The 15,056-nt window shown below is 39.5% G+C and overlaps 1 protein-coding gene and 1 long non-coding RNA gene across 6 annotated transcripts in view; one reads left to right on the top strand and one right to left on the bottom strand.

Moving 5' to 3' along the window:
* HYDIN (HYDIN axonemal central pair apparatus protein) overlaps window positions 1-15,056 on the bottom strand; it is a 389,826-nt gene that overhangs the window by 281,195 nt on the left and 93,575 nt on the right. For all 5 annotated transcript variants that reach the window (XM_038538390.1, XM_038538392.1, XM_038538391.1 and 2 more), the window contains one exon: window positions 6,326-6,525. In XM_038538390.1, the coding sequence (XP_038394318.1) occupies window positions 6,326-6,525 (200 nt within the window). The remainder of the gene's footprint in view (window positions 1-6,325; window positions 6,526-15,056) is intronic.
* On the top strand, window positions 1,534-5,811 carry LOC119871957. Its single transcript, XR_005360111.1, has 3 exons — window positions 1,534-1,624; window positions 3,808-3,919; window positions 5,514-5,811. It is a non-coding gene; the product is annotated as an uncharacterized LOC119871957 (long non-coding RNA).

Genomic DNA, 15,056 nt, shown 5'->3' on the forward strand with positions numbered 1-15,056 from the left:
TAATGAACGAATGTCAGAAAGCCTAAGTTTTCTTCCGTGAGGGTACAGAGCTATGGCAAGGGTAGCACTTAGTGGTACCTGAGATCATCACTGCAGGATGTCCAATGCTTCCTACCAAGGGAAACTTTGTTTTCTCTGGGGCTCTCTCTTTGGATCTCCCTTCACTTTCACTTCCCATTCCTTTGTCCTTTTCCCACACCTATAGCACCCATCCTCCAGGGAACCCCAGGCATTGCTGTAGAGGCCTATGGGGTAGTGATCACTAGCCTGAAGCCAACCAAAAAAGTTCAAAACTCAGTTCTGCCATGACTTTGGGACAAGTCATTGAACCTTCAGTCTCCTGGTCTGCAAGATGAGGGTAAAGACAGCACCTACTCCATAAGGTTGTAAGGAGAACTACAGGAGTCGATGCAGGTAAAGAGCTTAGAATAATGCCTGGCACGTAGGGAGTACTAAACTAATGTTTATTATCATTTCTGTTTCTCATCACTGGCAGCCTCTAGATGGATGACAAGCCTGAGGATGATTTTGGGTGTTAAGATGAGTTTCAGTTTTTATCATTCTCCTCTCAATCCTTCACACTGCTCTAAGGATACTGTAAAAAAACATACACAGGTCATAACACATCCATCTCTAGTTCAGACACCTTCAGTGGTCCTCATATCCTATGTAATAAAGTTCAAAGTTGCAGGCATTTGAGGTTCCACACCATCTGCTACCAATTAGATTTTGTGTTCTCATTTCTCATCAAACACATACATCTGTACAAGTGTTCCACATACCTGTTACATTCCAAGTAAGGCTGGGGAAGAGAAAGGGTGGAGGACTCTGCTCGCTTCACTATAACCTCGTCTAGCACTACACCACTCTCCCTTCCAAAACACTGTGCCCCCTACACAGACATTCCCCAAACACTAGTGCCACACAATACTTACCATTTTCCACAAGTTGTATTTCTTCCAAAGTCACTTATCACTGTCCAGACTCAAAGCCACCTCTCAACTAGAATCTTCCTGGATTCTATCTTGTTAATAAAGTCTCCTTCCTCTCAGAGGCTACAGCTTTCTTTTTACTTCTCACTTCAGTTCACCTTGGACTATAGTTAGCTTTCATGCCTGCCCCTGTCAATAGCTACAGACTCTTGAGATGACAGGAAAGAGAAAGCAAATAAACTGCCACAAGCATGGATTCCATACTGGGCACTACACTGGGCACCTTACTTATGCCAATCCTTTTAATCCTGGGAGAAACCTGCATAAAAGAGGTATTGTTATTTGCACTTAAGATATGAGAAAACAGATGCTCTGAAAGGGCAGGTGATTTGCCCAAAGTTACCCAACTAGGTAGTGGTGGAGCTGGAATGGAAGCCTGTGTTCTTTCTGCCTGCCCAAACCAGCCCTGAACATGGAAGCCACCTAGTGAGATGCATCTTTGTGTCTCTCACCCCATGCATAGTTCTTTACTCACAGAAGCCTCTCAGAGGAGTTTTTTATTGAATCACAACCAGCTTTCAGAGGGAAATAAAAAACATCTGTAATCATGAAGTCATCTTTATAACATCTTGGTGGAACAGAAAAAGAGCAGACTTTTAGTATCTCAAGAATCTCTGCTTCCTGAGATGAAGGTAAGTGATCCAAAATAAGCAGTCTTATAATTCCTTCCTCTGTCATGGCATCAGTAAGAATGTAAAGAAGTGAGATCTGGGCCCAAGTTTCCTGACTTTGGGAACAAAGTTTTAATATTTTCTTCTATTTTTGCCTCCCTAGTTCCTGATATTTTTCTTCCTACATGGTGCTTTCATTTTCTTTTCAAGCATTTCTTGGTTGTGAAAGAATGGTTTTGAAACGAACTGGATAATGTTACACAGCAGAACATAAGCTAATTTGCTATGGACAAAGAGACCCTTCTCTAGGACCTCCAGAAATCCAAATTCTATACAGAGGTAACAGATACTTTTCTATTGTGCTCCCTATTGGGATTTATGTTACACTAAATTTCTTCAGTAGTTGAAAAATCACCTGAGACAACTATTGCTACTTAGAGCTGCCTAGGCTTTCTCAATAAATCAGAAGTTAATTGGATAGAGTGTGTTAAGTTCTGCTGCTTAAACATTGTCTATAATTTGATTTTACAAGCAGACAGGCTGAACTGGCCAGAAAATATCAAGTATCAGAAAATGTTCTTAACCAAGAGGCATTGTTTCTCAAGGGTCTAAGACTGGCTCTGTCTACCAAAATATTTTATTTTTATATAATTTCCTCATTAATATTGAATGCTTGATTAGGAAGGGGACTTGGGCTCATGAAAAATCATGAGTCACAAGAAAGATTTTGAGTTTTTGTTCAATCCACTATAAACTGCTCTTGAGAACTGAAACTCTCCTATCCATATGAATTGGTATTTCAGCAGAAGGCCAAATATTGGCTCTGTTATATTAAATATGGAATTTAATATTAGTATGTTTTCTTCAGACAATCTTTCTTATTAACTGATTCTTGACATGGGGTTTTGGATTTTTGAGATTGCTTCTTAATCTTCCTTCTAAAATTAATCCTACTTTAATAGTCAAAATTATTCTGGTACCTACTAGAGTTTTAGGTCAAATCTGTAATAAACTTGAAGAGTAATGGTTTATGTTCTCTGTATATTTTATAGCACACTGTAACTCCTTTTATTAGCGTAAAAAACATTATGCCTATTTTATAGTACTTGGAGCATTTTTTTATTTTAAATTACTGTACAGGTTTATAGTTGTAGCTTTGCTTTGTGATATACTGTTGGTTAGGCATCCTATAAACATTTATTGAGTACTTGTTTCTTCTACGCACTATATTTGATGCTGGGAAAATAGAAACGAAAAGAGATGCAACTCTTGCATTTTAGAAACTCACATTCTAATGGAGGCAACAGACATATATAAGGAACATTTTAATTTTTATGATTTATATGGACCTAATCTTTTATAAACTTAACTATTAATTCAATCGTTATTTCAGTGAAAAGAATACAATCTGTTTTTTAAATAATTTCGTGTGAGATGCTGTGTGTTAACTCTAAAAGTGATGAGAGTAAGAGCAGACCCTGGGTTTTTTAACTCCAAAATCTCACAGTGTGTCCATTGCTCTACTGTATCTATTGGCAATCATATTACCTGAAAGAGTGGTCCTCACCTCTGTGAGGGCAACACGATCAACTGTGCATTTTTTTTTTTTTTTTAAGAAAAGGACATTTTTCAGGGCATCTCCCCCAAGGTTCTGATTCAATACAATTTGGACACAAGTTCAATCATGTCCTTTCTCATTGTAGCCAGCAGGTTTCTCAGTTGCAGACAACAGAAACCAACTCTGGCTAACTTAAACAGAAAAGAGATTTATTGGAAGGATTTGGGGGTAGCTCACAGAATTGATGGCATGGTTGAAAAACATGCATTTTATGGAAAGAACATAAAACTACTCTATATCATGAATAGATATCTAAACAGGAAAGCAGAAATATTTGCAAACAGGGAATTCAGTTGAGAGATTGATAACACAGAAGATGAGAGAGATGAGAAGCATGACTTAAGATGATGAAGTTGCTCAGGGATTAGTAACAGCAGTTATCCATCTCCACCCCTGGGCTGAGACAAGACGAGGAGGAAGTGTTATCAGACCCTGGGGACCTGGCAAAAGTTGGAACCATGACAAGCTAGGCCAAGAGGAATTTGAACCCTAGAAGAGATGCAGCCACCGCCGAGGACTCTGCTGAAGTTAGAGAGGGAGGAGGAGAAACGCCCTGGCTCCTTGCTACCCTGAAATCTCCTTTTAGTGCCCCCCAGTGGTCAAAACCAGCTGGAATCCAGCCTACTGAGACTCCTAGGAAAGCTGACTGCCCAAAGGTACTGAATAGAGCCTGGGAAGGGCAAGGAGTGGATCCCAGGGTAAGTAAGCCCAGAACCGGCCCATGTTCCTTCTAACCCAGGTTTTGCTGTTTACTTACTGAGGGAACTTGGATAAGTCATTTCCCTTCTCAGGCCTTATTTCCTTCATCTGCAAAATGAGAATGTTGGACTAGAGTTTCTAATGTCTTTATGATTCCTGGCTAGTCCTGAGTTGGCTCATTGTTTTACCTTGGAAGTATTTGTATATTAGGAGGGAGTCACACTCATAGTTACATGGATAGAAACGTTTCAGATCTTTTCCTGCAGCTTCACACCATTAAACCTATGACATGATTTTGTTTCACTTTTGTATGAATGTAATATATAATAAATTGTCGTTTCTATGTAGCTTTTAAGAGTCAGCCACAGTCCAGGAAGATATCCTGCCTGTACCTGTTTTTCCACCTTAGGTAGATTTTCTTTTTCATAAGAAAAACATGAGTATAACAGGAAGTTTTTAATGTGTATTATGGAAAGTGACTGTGGGAGGCCTTTTTTAAAATCAAAAAAGATTTGTTTTTTCTTAAGTCATGGTGAGCCAGTTAACTTGCTTCCTTCTCCTTTAATCAAACTATGTGAATTGCACCATGAGAATGACAAAGGCTATATATAAGCACTTAGGGACAAGGTCAAAAGACATTGATCTTCAAAAGAACTTTGCCTTTGCTGGTTGATTTAGCTAAATTAGTTCAGGGGTCTTGCTTCTGCCTGGGATGCAGAAAGCTAGAAAGAGATTGCCCACCCTAACAATGAAAAAAAGCCAGGCAAACACAAAATCACAACCTTTCTTGGACCATTCAGAAAACAGATATTGCAGAGCAAACAAGCAGCCTGAAATCTAAAGATGGACAATCCCTCTGCCTTCCAGGAAGAGAGAAAGGTGCAGACTGTCTTAATTGTGACAGACAGAACTTACCTATATGCAGAAGAAACAGCAAGAGACAATGAAACAAAAGAAATATTTGAAGAAAAAAAAAAAAAAGAAATATTTGAAGAGATAATTGCTGAGATTTTCCAAAAATAATGAAAGGTCTAGGAAGCTTGGAACTTCATGTAGAATGAAAACCAAAACTAAACAAAAGCAAAACAAAATCCTTAAAAAACAAAGACAAAACCCATGCCTAGACATAGCTTAAAGGACCTTTGTGATTACACTGGGCCCACCCAGATAATCCAGGATAATCTTTCCCATTTTAAGGTTATTAGTAACCTTAATTACATCTGCAGCCCAAATCCCCCTTTGCCATGTAGCATTTCACATTCACAGGTTCTGGGGACTAGGACATAGACATACTTGGGGAGCCATTCTGCCTACCACACTGGCAGCTCTTCTGAAGAAACAAATAACAACAACAACAAAAGCTACTTGTTATATAGCATTTTTTATGTACCAGCAGTTTGTTTATTTATTTATTTTTAAAGTAAAATCTACACCAGCATAGGGCTTGAACACAGGACCCCGAAATCAAAGGTCATGTGCTCTACCGATTAAGCCAGCCAAGTACCCCCTATGTGCCAGCAGATTATATTCATTCATTCATTTTTTCCTCACAACCTTATGAAGTGACTACTACACTTTTTCCCATTTTTTCAGCCAAGGAATGTGACATGTGAGCCAAGGAATGTGGATGGCCCTAGAAGCTGGAAATGGCAAAGAAATGGATTCCCCCCTGAAGCCTCAAGAAAATAATACAGTCCCACCAATACTTTAATTTTGGCCCAATGGGGCACTTTAATTTTGGCCCAATGGGGCAGCCACCAACACTTTAATTTTGGCCCAATGGCTCAGCGGTTTAGCACCACCTTCAGTCCAGGGCATGATCCTGGAGACCGGGGATCGAGTCCCATGCCAGGCTCCCTGCATGGAGCCTGCTTCTCCCTCTGCCTGTGTCTCTGCCTCTCTCTCTCTCTCTCTCTGTCTCTATGAATACATAAATTTTTTTTAAAAAAAGTCTTTAAAAAAATAAAATAAATAATTTTGGCCCAGTGAAGTTTCTGGTCTACTGAAATATCAGATGATAAATTTCTGTTGCTCTAATCCAGTAAGTTTATGATCATTTGTTACATTAGCAATAGAAAACTGATATAGCCAGTTATAAAATTCTCAGTCAAAACTCATATTTATTAATAGATTTCCATGGGCCAATCTGTGCTAAATAGAAAAGTTTGTGTCAGCATTTCAGAAAACCACCCATACCCAAACCCAAGGTTACTCAAAGGTAACCTTGAATTTTAGCTTCCTCTTGGATTGAAGAGGAAGTTTGCCCTACATCAGTGAGGTTTCTCAGCCTTGCAACTGAAGATTGTAAAAAGCAGTTCCGCTCTGACTGCTATTCTAGCAAATTACTTTGTGCTGACTAGATTTAGCTATAATCAATCAAAAACAAGAACTGAAGGAATGCATACCTATGGGTTTTGATGTGAAACACAGCATCTTTGTTGCCAATGTTTCGTACCAGCAGAATCTTCTGAGTGCTGTATTTGACAGGGCAAGTGGAAAAATTCAGCTCATCGGGAAAATCTAGGATGGCTCGTGCACCTCTAGCTTTGATAGGCACAATAAACTTTTCTCTTTCAGTTATACAGGTCAACACATGAGCATAATCCTACAAGAGAAGGGTACAATCATTATTTGTGGAGATGCCAACATGATCAAGATAACTGTGCAAGAAGTATGGCCATATGCCAGCTATCTTGCAAAACAACTTAATGTATTCTATGAAAACTCCTCAAGACAATTATAGATATACTTTCAATGAGATACTCTTTTCTGAGAGAAAGAGAACAGTTAAAGTGTTAAAACATACAGGTCAATGGAGAAGCTTACGCTTCATTTTCCAGATACTAGAGAGCTGGGATGGGGGCCAATCAAGGCACATTCTTCTTCAGATCAGAGGAAGTTCACACTAGTTCCTTTATATCCTCCTCCTCCTAAACCGTATTCATCTTTCAAGCCATTAGATTAATGGAAATTTATGGTCTCCAATTTACGGTATCTCTAAGCCTATTCTCTTTGCAATATGACTTTGCAGTGTCTCCATCATGAGTAGAGTCTATTTCTCCATCCCATGCTTTGACCAACGGAATGTGGTAGAAACTATGCTATGCCAGTTCCAAGCTGAGACCTCAAGGAACCCTGCCACTGCCATGTAAATAAATACTATCCAGCTTACTGAAGGATGGGAGCCCAAATGTCCCAGCCAGGACCATGCCAGACTAGCCTACAGCCCCAGATATGTGAGAGAGCCCAACCAGCATGAGCACAACTGCCTACCCAATGCATGAGTGGACCCAGTCAAGACAGGCTGAACCAGGGTCTGGTAAGCAATAATGTTCATTATTTGAAGTCAGTGGGCTTGGGGGTAGTCTGTTATATACAATAACTAACTGATACATAGCTCAGTTTAAACTTCATCTCTTGAGCAAAGCCATCACTGACCATTCTATATAAAAATGCTGAGGTCTAAGACATGTATCTTCCCCAGTCTGGGGTTTAAATGCAACATAAATGCAAGCCACCGTTTGTGTCATTTCATAAGATAGAAAAATAGAACTCTTGTCCTTGATATACCAAAGTTAAAAAAAAAAAACTCTCACCAACAAACAAAACTAGACATAAAAGTAAAGTATTAATAGTCCTCTCAAGAATAGACCAGAAGCTCACAAGTTACTATGAAAGGAACTTGTTATCTAAAACAGGCTTTTATTTTAAGTTTTCCCATCATTTAGCTTCAAGGCAGTATTGGTAAATGTAAAGTCCACTTGGAACTTAAATTTCCTTTCAATTATCATGTAGTAAATGGTATTAAATTATGGAGATTTTTAGAAAAACCTTCTTTGAGCTTTAGGCATACAGTAGGAATGGGGATGTCTGACATACAGATTGACATAAAATCTGGCCATGCACTCAATCTCATGCAACCCACAGGACAAGTATAAAGCAATGGTCTCCTCGATTAGTTTATTCATTCAACCACGTTTACTAGGTGTTCAGATACTAAGTACTGAGCTAGGTGTGTGAATACACTGAAGCAGAAAACACAGGCATGGATCACTTCAAGCTTACATAATGATGTACAGAATGAAAAGGTAAATAAAGCACATCTAATATACAATGTAATATATAAATAAACATAAAGATAAAATCACCAGGGATGCTCACATGACAGTGCCTTGTATACCCAAAGTCTGTCTCCCTGAACTCCAGACTCATACCCAGCTACCCAGTCAGCACCTCACTGGGTGCACATCCCAAAAGTAAACTGATCAATGCCTGCAGTTGTGCACAGATGCCCTGTCAAGGAGGAATGGGGACTGAAATCCAGCCCACTCTGCTGTCTCCAACTGCATCAGCCCAGCGGGGAAGTCCTTTCCTCTTGCCTACAAAGACTCTACAGTGCCACTGGGGGTCCTGCTCATGGCCCTCCCCCGACCCTCCATCAGTTCCCCCTCACTTCCTTCCCGTCTTGGTACCACCATTCCAGTGGCCTGTATTTACAACCCTGGAAAGAGGCATTCTTGATTACTCTATTTCTCAATTTCTTACTATATTCTATAGGACCGACCTTCAAAATATATTCAGACCAGCATCATTTCTCACCATCCCTACCCTGCCAACCTGACCTTAGCTGCTCCAATCTTCCTGGGCTTAGTGGACGCAATTTCGACCCTTGCTCCCTTATAGTCTATGTTCCACACAAGGGCCCAAGGGATCCAGTTAAAATGTAAGTCAGCTCTGGATGCTTCTCAGTTCGGTCTCCCAGGCTGAGACCTGGAGACTGTGAGTGCTACAGCCTGGTGCCCTGTTACCACTCTGGCCACAGCTCCTCTTCCCACTGCTCACTCTGCTCCACTAGAGGTGTCCCTGCTGCTCCTCAAACAGGAACTGCTCCACCTGCAGAGCCTTCCAACACTTTCTGTGCAGAATACATTTCCTTTAGTCACTCACTTAGTTTGCATCCTCACCTCCTCAGGACTTGGGAAGGCATGCTGCTCACTGAAGCCTCTTCTGACGCCCTATTTTAAACTTAACCCCTACTCCTATGCCATCACACCCCAGTCTTTCCTCCTGCTTTACCTTTCCTGAGGCATTCAACATAATCTATGTTTTACCTATTTATTGAGTCCACTATCTGCCTGCCTCTAATATTTCCAAGATCAACAGGGACTCTGCCCATCATACTGACTTCATATATCCAGTGCCTAGAACAGGGCCCAGCACATAGTAAACATTCAAAAAAGATTGGCTGAGGACAGGAAAATAAGTAACGCAAGGTTGGACAGGAGCAAGTGGTGAAAAATGAGGCATGAGAAGTGGATGGAGAGTGATGGCTTGCTTTTTCACACGGCATGCTTGGGAAAGGCCTCCATGAGCAGTAACATTTCAGCAGAGATCTGAGCAAAGTGACACCTGAACCACATGTGGCTGGACAGTCTTCTGAGCCACGTGTGACTTGGACCCAGTGGCCATAAGTCAGGAGAGGTTAGAGACAGGGCAAGGAGGTAATAGGGGCCAGGTCACACAGGGCCTTGTAAGCCAGTTAGGCCCTGAAGATGGTCAAAAGCCTGCTGATGCTGAAAGCTGCTCATGACAGCTGATTTATGTTTTATGAAGATCACTAGCTGCTCTGTAGGCAGCAAACTGCAAGCAGCTAAAATGGGAAAAGGTAGGCCAGTCAAGAAGCCCCTGCAGCATCCAGGCAGAGAGGCCAGTGACCTGGCCTAGTGTGGTAAATGCTTCATCTAGCATTTGCTGACTTGTGAGTACTCCATAAATGCAAGCCATCATCATTAAAATGTTGTGTAATGTACATGGGAAAAACTCAACTTGTGCTTACCTGATTGTTAGGATAATAATAATGATAATCCTGGTGATGATAATAATATAAGATAATTTCAGAAAGCAATCAGGGCTTTGAAGAAAATAAAAGATGGTAAGGTTATAATGTTGGAAGGGGCTGCTTTTGGTTAGAACAACCCAAGAGACCTTCCTGAGGAGGTGACCTTGAGATGGAAACCTGACCAGCAAAAGGAGCCAGTCAGGCGACATCTAGGAATGGAGTATTTCCTGGCAAGGAGAGTTGTAAATGTAAAGGTCTTAAGGTAGGAACAAGTAATACAAATTAATGGACAGTATTCATGAAATTTGTTAAAATTGAGTTGTTGGACTCTTAGCTCTTCAACTGATTCTGGTTTCTAGATGGTAATGCCAGGCTCAAAAAATATGCTAATCACACATGAGCAAGTACAAGTTACACAAAGCATACTTGATCCTAGAAAACCCCACAGCATTCACCGAAGAAACAGTCTAGTCTGATTACAACAGAATCCTAAAGAGATAAGTACTGTTTTCATTTTTTCTTAGTAGATCAAACCCAGCAAGCAAAGATTTGGTTGGGAATTTGGAACTGGAAAGCTTCTGGCACATGTGGAAACTTAATATTACCAAAGGCTTTGAGAGAAAGAACAAAAGATGCTGCTGAATCCAGAATGAGAGGTGATCCCAAAGTAATTTATCTTATTCTATTCTATATTTACATATTCTCTGTTTTGTTCTATAAGAATTGAAGATAGTTTAAAATAGTTTAGGGGACTAATGGAAATATTCACAGAGATGTTTTCAAACCGTTCCAAAGTTAGGGCAGCCTGGGTGGCTCAGGGATTTAGCGCTGCCTTTGGCCCAGGGCGTGGTCCTGGAGTCCTGGGATGGAGTCTGGCATCGGGCTCCTGCGTGGAGCCTGCTTCTCCCTCTGCCTGTGTCTCTGCCTCTCTCTGTCTCTTTGTGTCTCCATGAATAAATAAATAAAATCTTTAAAAAAAAAAACCGTTCCAAATTTCCATATGAGGAAGATGTGAATTTTGATCTGAATTACATTATTTTTTTCATAATCAATTCACATACTCATAAAAGAATATGAAGAAATTATTTAGACGACTGCATTAAAATGTATTCTAATCTCTGAAGTTCTACATTCAATACGACTATATTAGATTATGTAATACACAATTATATATTGCTCTACTGGCTTACAATTAATTCAGATGTAATGCCTGCGGAGGCCTGCCAGCCTTCAAGCTAAGCAATTACTTTAGTTTATATAATCCCTTCCACTGTATTTAGATTCAAAGCAATCAGGTCACCATTTAGAGCCAAAATATTTATTCCAGGCTCTTTCCCCTCTACTATGAGAGACTTAGCCACGAATTACTATCTATCCTAAAATGTTATCCTTTATAACAATGCTCACCGGACGAAACATCCAGTCTACTTTTTGTCCATTAGCTTTCCTTCCAAAACATCTAGCCCCCAAACTTTAAAAACCAGAGCAGCAGAATATGAAAATGGCAGATTTGACTTTCCGAGAAGGGAAAAGAATGAATCTTGATTTTATATTAGCTCCATGATAGAGAGTATACACGCAATAATTCTGTCCTTCACAGTCTCAGGCAAAGGAAAATGGTGTTCTCTCCTGCAGCCAGTGGCTCTCCAGGCATCCGTCAAAGGCAAGTGTGGTCAGTGGGGTTAGACCCTCACAATCCTCCTTCCGCCTTTCCTTCACTTCTAAACCTGATGGAAGCATGGCTCACACAGAGTAAAATTAGAACTAGATTTGATTAGGACTCAGTGAATTTAATATCCGGTGTCCTGGGAAAATGTTAGAGATTCCCTAACCAGTTAAAGTATTATATAGTATCTTTTCAATTCAAAATTCATCCCTCAAAAGGGAAGAATCAGTTCTGAAGTCCTAATCATTTTGAAAACGCGACTGGTCAGGCGTTGTGGGTCTTATCTTCTGACACTCTGGCTCTCCAAGTGGCTCAGCTAGAGACTCAGCTGGGTTCTCAGAGTGAAGGAAAGAATATTACTCATTTTTAATATCTTTATTTGGGTATTAAACTCTCAAGAGTTCCTCACAAAGAGAATTCCCAACATTCTCGCTAGGCTTATTATAAAATTATATTTATCAAGTCCAGAATGCTAAAAAGTAGCGACAGAAACTCACTGAAGATATGAAATAAAATGGAGAGAAACAAGAAAAAGTTAATGTCTAATATATTCGTGGCACAAGAAGACATCTGAGCCCTTTATATATGCTTTTGCTTTTATCACCTGGAGGCCATCCTCGAGTTGAAGAAACTTCCTTAGATTTTCTTGAGATTAACTTTTCCTTACTTATGTTACTCAATAAATATCTACTGCATGCTTCTTATTTGCCAGGCACTGTGCTAGGCCTTGGAGTGCCAGGGGTGACCCAAACAGACTTACGGAGGGCTAATTCAGGCAGGAAGGAGACAAAATCCCTATCAGAATTTTTTGCCAACAAAAATGGTTGATTGTGAAAAAAATATGGTTGATTGTGTAAGATTTTGTGTTATCTACACTTGAATTAAAAATTCTGGCAGTATAGTTCATTATCATCATACATTTAGATAACATAAAATACATTAACATTTTTCTAGTCTTTTCAGACCAGAATTTTTAAATTTCATAGTAGCAAACCAGGAAAACTATTTTGACAACGTTATATATTTTCCTAAAACATAAATAAGCAATAAAGTTGATCTTTAAACCACCACGGTCATATGCATATGACAATTCTATAGTAAATAGATGCTTTCTTAATTCTTTTTTTTTTAATTTTTTATTTATTTATGACAGTCACACACAGAGAGAGAGAGAGAGAGAGAGAGGCAGAGACACAGGCAGAGGGAGAAGCAGGCTCCATGCACCGGGAGCCCGACGTGGGATTCAATCCCGGGTCTCCAGGATCGCACCCTGGGCCAAAGGCAGGCGCCAAACCGCTGCGCCACCCAGGGATCCCTGCTTTCTTAATTCTAAGGAAGCATCCAGTTTTGCTTTCCTACAGAAGTCTAATATTTTTCATTCTCCTTTTAGTAGTAAAGATACAAATTTAAAAGGTCAAGAAAAGTGCCAGGCTCCAGAATTATACAGTGTTATGATAACACTGACTATCGTACTTCCACCGCATTGACATACACTAGGATTATTAGATTAATAACATATCCAGTCATTTCTTTTTTAAAGTCTGTGTGACAAGAAGAGATAAGGACAGCCAGAGTGAATTTGCTGCACCTGTTATCTGGGGACTTGGCATTCTTAACAAGTTAAATCCCCAGGAAGCCAGATTAAAAGATGACAGGGAAAAATGTAAATTACATTATCATCTTCGACATGCTAATATACATGGGTGCTGAAAATCCAATTGAAAGGGGACTGGCTTATTAAGCTGTGGCATGCTACAATTTACATATCTCGCCCTCCAGATGTGAGGAGGGTAAATGAGAATGGAGTGTGCTCAGATCAGCAGGGGATAAGGAAGAAAAATACATATGTACGCTGGCTATCAATTTGGCCAACTGAAGAAAAAGTGACACAGTGAAAAGACTGGCTTCTATCTCCTCTAAAATAAACCTGGCTCCGCTGTCACATTCTGGAGCAGCACGAAAGACTAGCTGGGTATTCTGTACGTGGCCCTGCTGGCTTTCCAACAGTGAGTAAATGCAGATGCCAGGACGACTGGAAAAAACTCATGAGAGTGGCCGGGCCCCGCTGGTGGTGCAAGTGTAGCAGGATCTTTGTAGAAAAGGGAGATCAAAACAAGTAGTAGGAGTTTCCTCAAATTCCCACAATCCATCTTAGACAAGCCAGCCAAAGGAAAAATCTCTATGGTTTAAAAAAACAAATTCTATAAATCATGTTATAGCTGAGAGTCCAAATCCAATACAAAACGTTAATGTATCCAAAATTGGCTACTTAAATTTCTCACAAGTAGCCATTATTCTCACTTGTGTCTCCTCATATGGGTATGTAGCCTTTGATAACTTTTAAATACTTAGCAGAAATAGTGAAATGATCCTCAACTTGATTTTTTTTAAATTAGGGGTTTACCAATAGACAGGCAGTGCTGGAGAAATGGAAAGGTAAGAGGGAATAAAAATGTGAAGAGTAAGAAAATATACCCATATAGCCAAGTAATATAGCCAAGTAATAACCCTTAATAGGAATGTTAGCATTTCATATTTATATGGTAAATACAAATATGCTAACATACGTTTCAATTCTTTATTTGCTGTATAGATAAACAGCAATAACATTTTTCTCTTAGCTTCTGAGTAGGAAAAGTTTAAAATATACACAATGAAAACAAAAGAGTTTAACAAACCCTATGCACCCACCACCCAGCTTCAACAAGTATTAACACTCTGCCATTCTGGCAACATCTATATCTACATCCACTACCTGCTTCCATTGTTGTATTATATTTTCTAGTTTTTAAGGTAAAATTTAGATATATTAGAAAGCATACATATTAAATGTACAATTCTGACAAATGAATTCATCCATATAACCCATACACTTGTCACAAATATAGAACATTCCACCTCCTCAGAAAGTTCCATGTGTTCATTTCTCAGCCAGATCTACAGGGAGAACAATACTTATCCAACAGAAGACATATTTTTTGCAGCACCGGAAAAAAGTAAGGAAATTCAACTCCTCAAACCCAGCAAGCTTTGTATTTCAAGCTGCACAAAGTTTTAGTAATCAGTTTCCTACCAAAATGACAGGTTAGGAATTTGACACCCAAACTAAATCCAGATAATCATTCTCTTCACAGTTAGTATTCAGATACAGAGCCTCAAGAAAAAAAAAAAAACAAAACAAAAAAACAAGGACCTTGATAACACTGAACAATAATGGCAACATTAAAAAAAAACCTGCAACACTTCTGGAGCTATTTATCTTTTCCTTTATTTCAATAGGACCCCAGGCAAAATTACAGGTCCTTAAACAGCCACACTACAAAGTGGCAAAATAATAACAGCAGCATTATTACAATAGAATTTCTAAGCACTCACTAGAGTGATACAGGCTTGGCAGACCACATTGTATTCTCTATCCCAGCTCTAGAAAAGTAGCAATCATAGCAGGAATTCTAGTAATGGCATTAACAACACCTAATACGTATTAGCAATAAAGAGGCAGGGATTCAAAGCTAGTTCTTTCCGTCTCTAACATGCTTGATTCCAACCCTAACAGCACAATACAGATAAGCACACACAGAACTGACATTATATATAACCTGACATTTTCTTATGATTATTTGAGTCTTGT

This window comes from Canis lupus, chromosome 5 (genome assembly GCF_011100685.1).
Source record: "Canis lupus familiaris isolate Mischka breed German Shepherd chromosome 5, alternate assembly UU_Cfam_GSD_1.0, whole genome shotgun sequence".
NCBI lineage: Eukaryota > Metazoa > Chordata > Mammalia > Carnivora > Canidae > Canis > Canis lupus.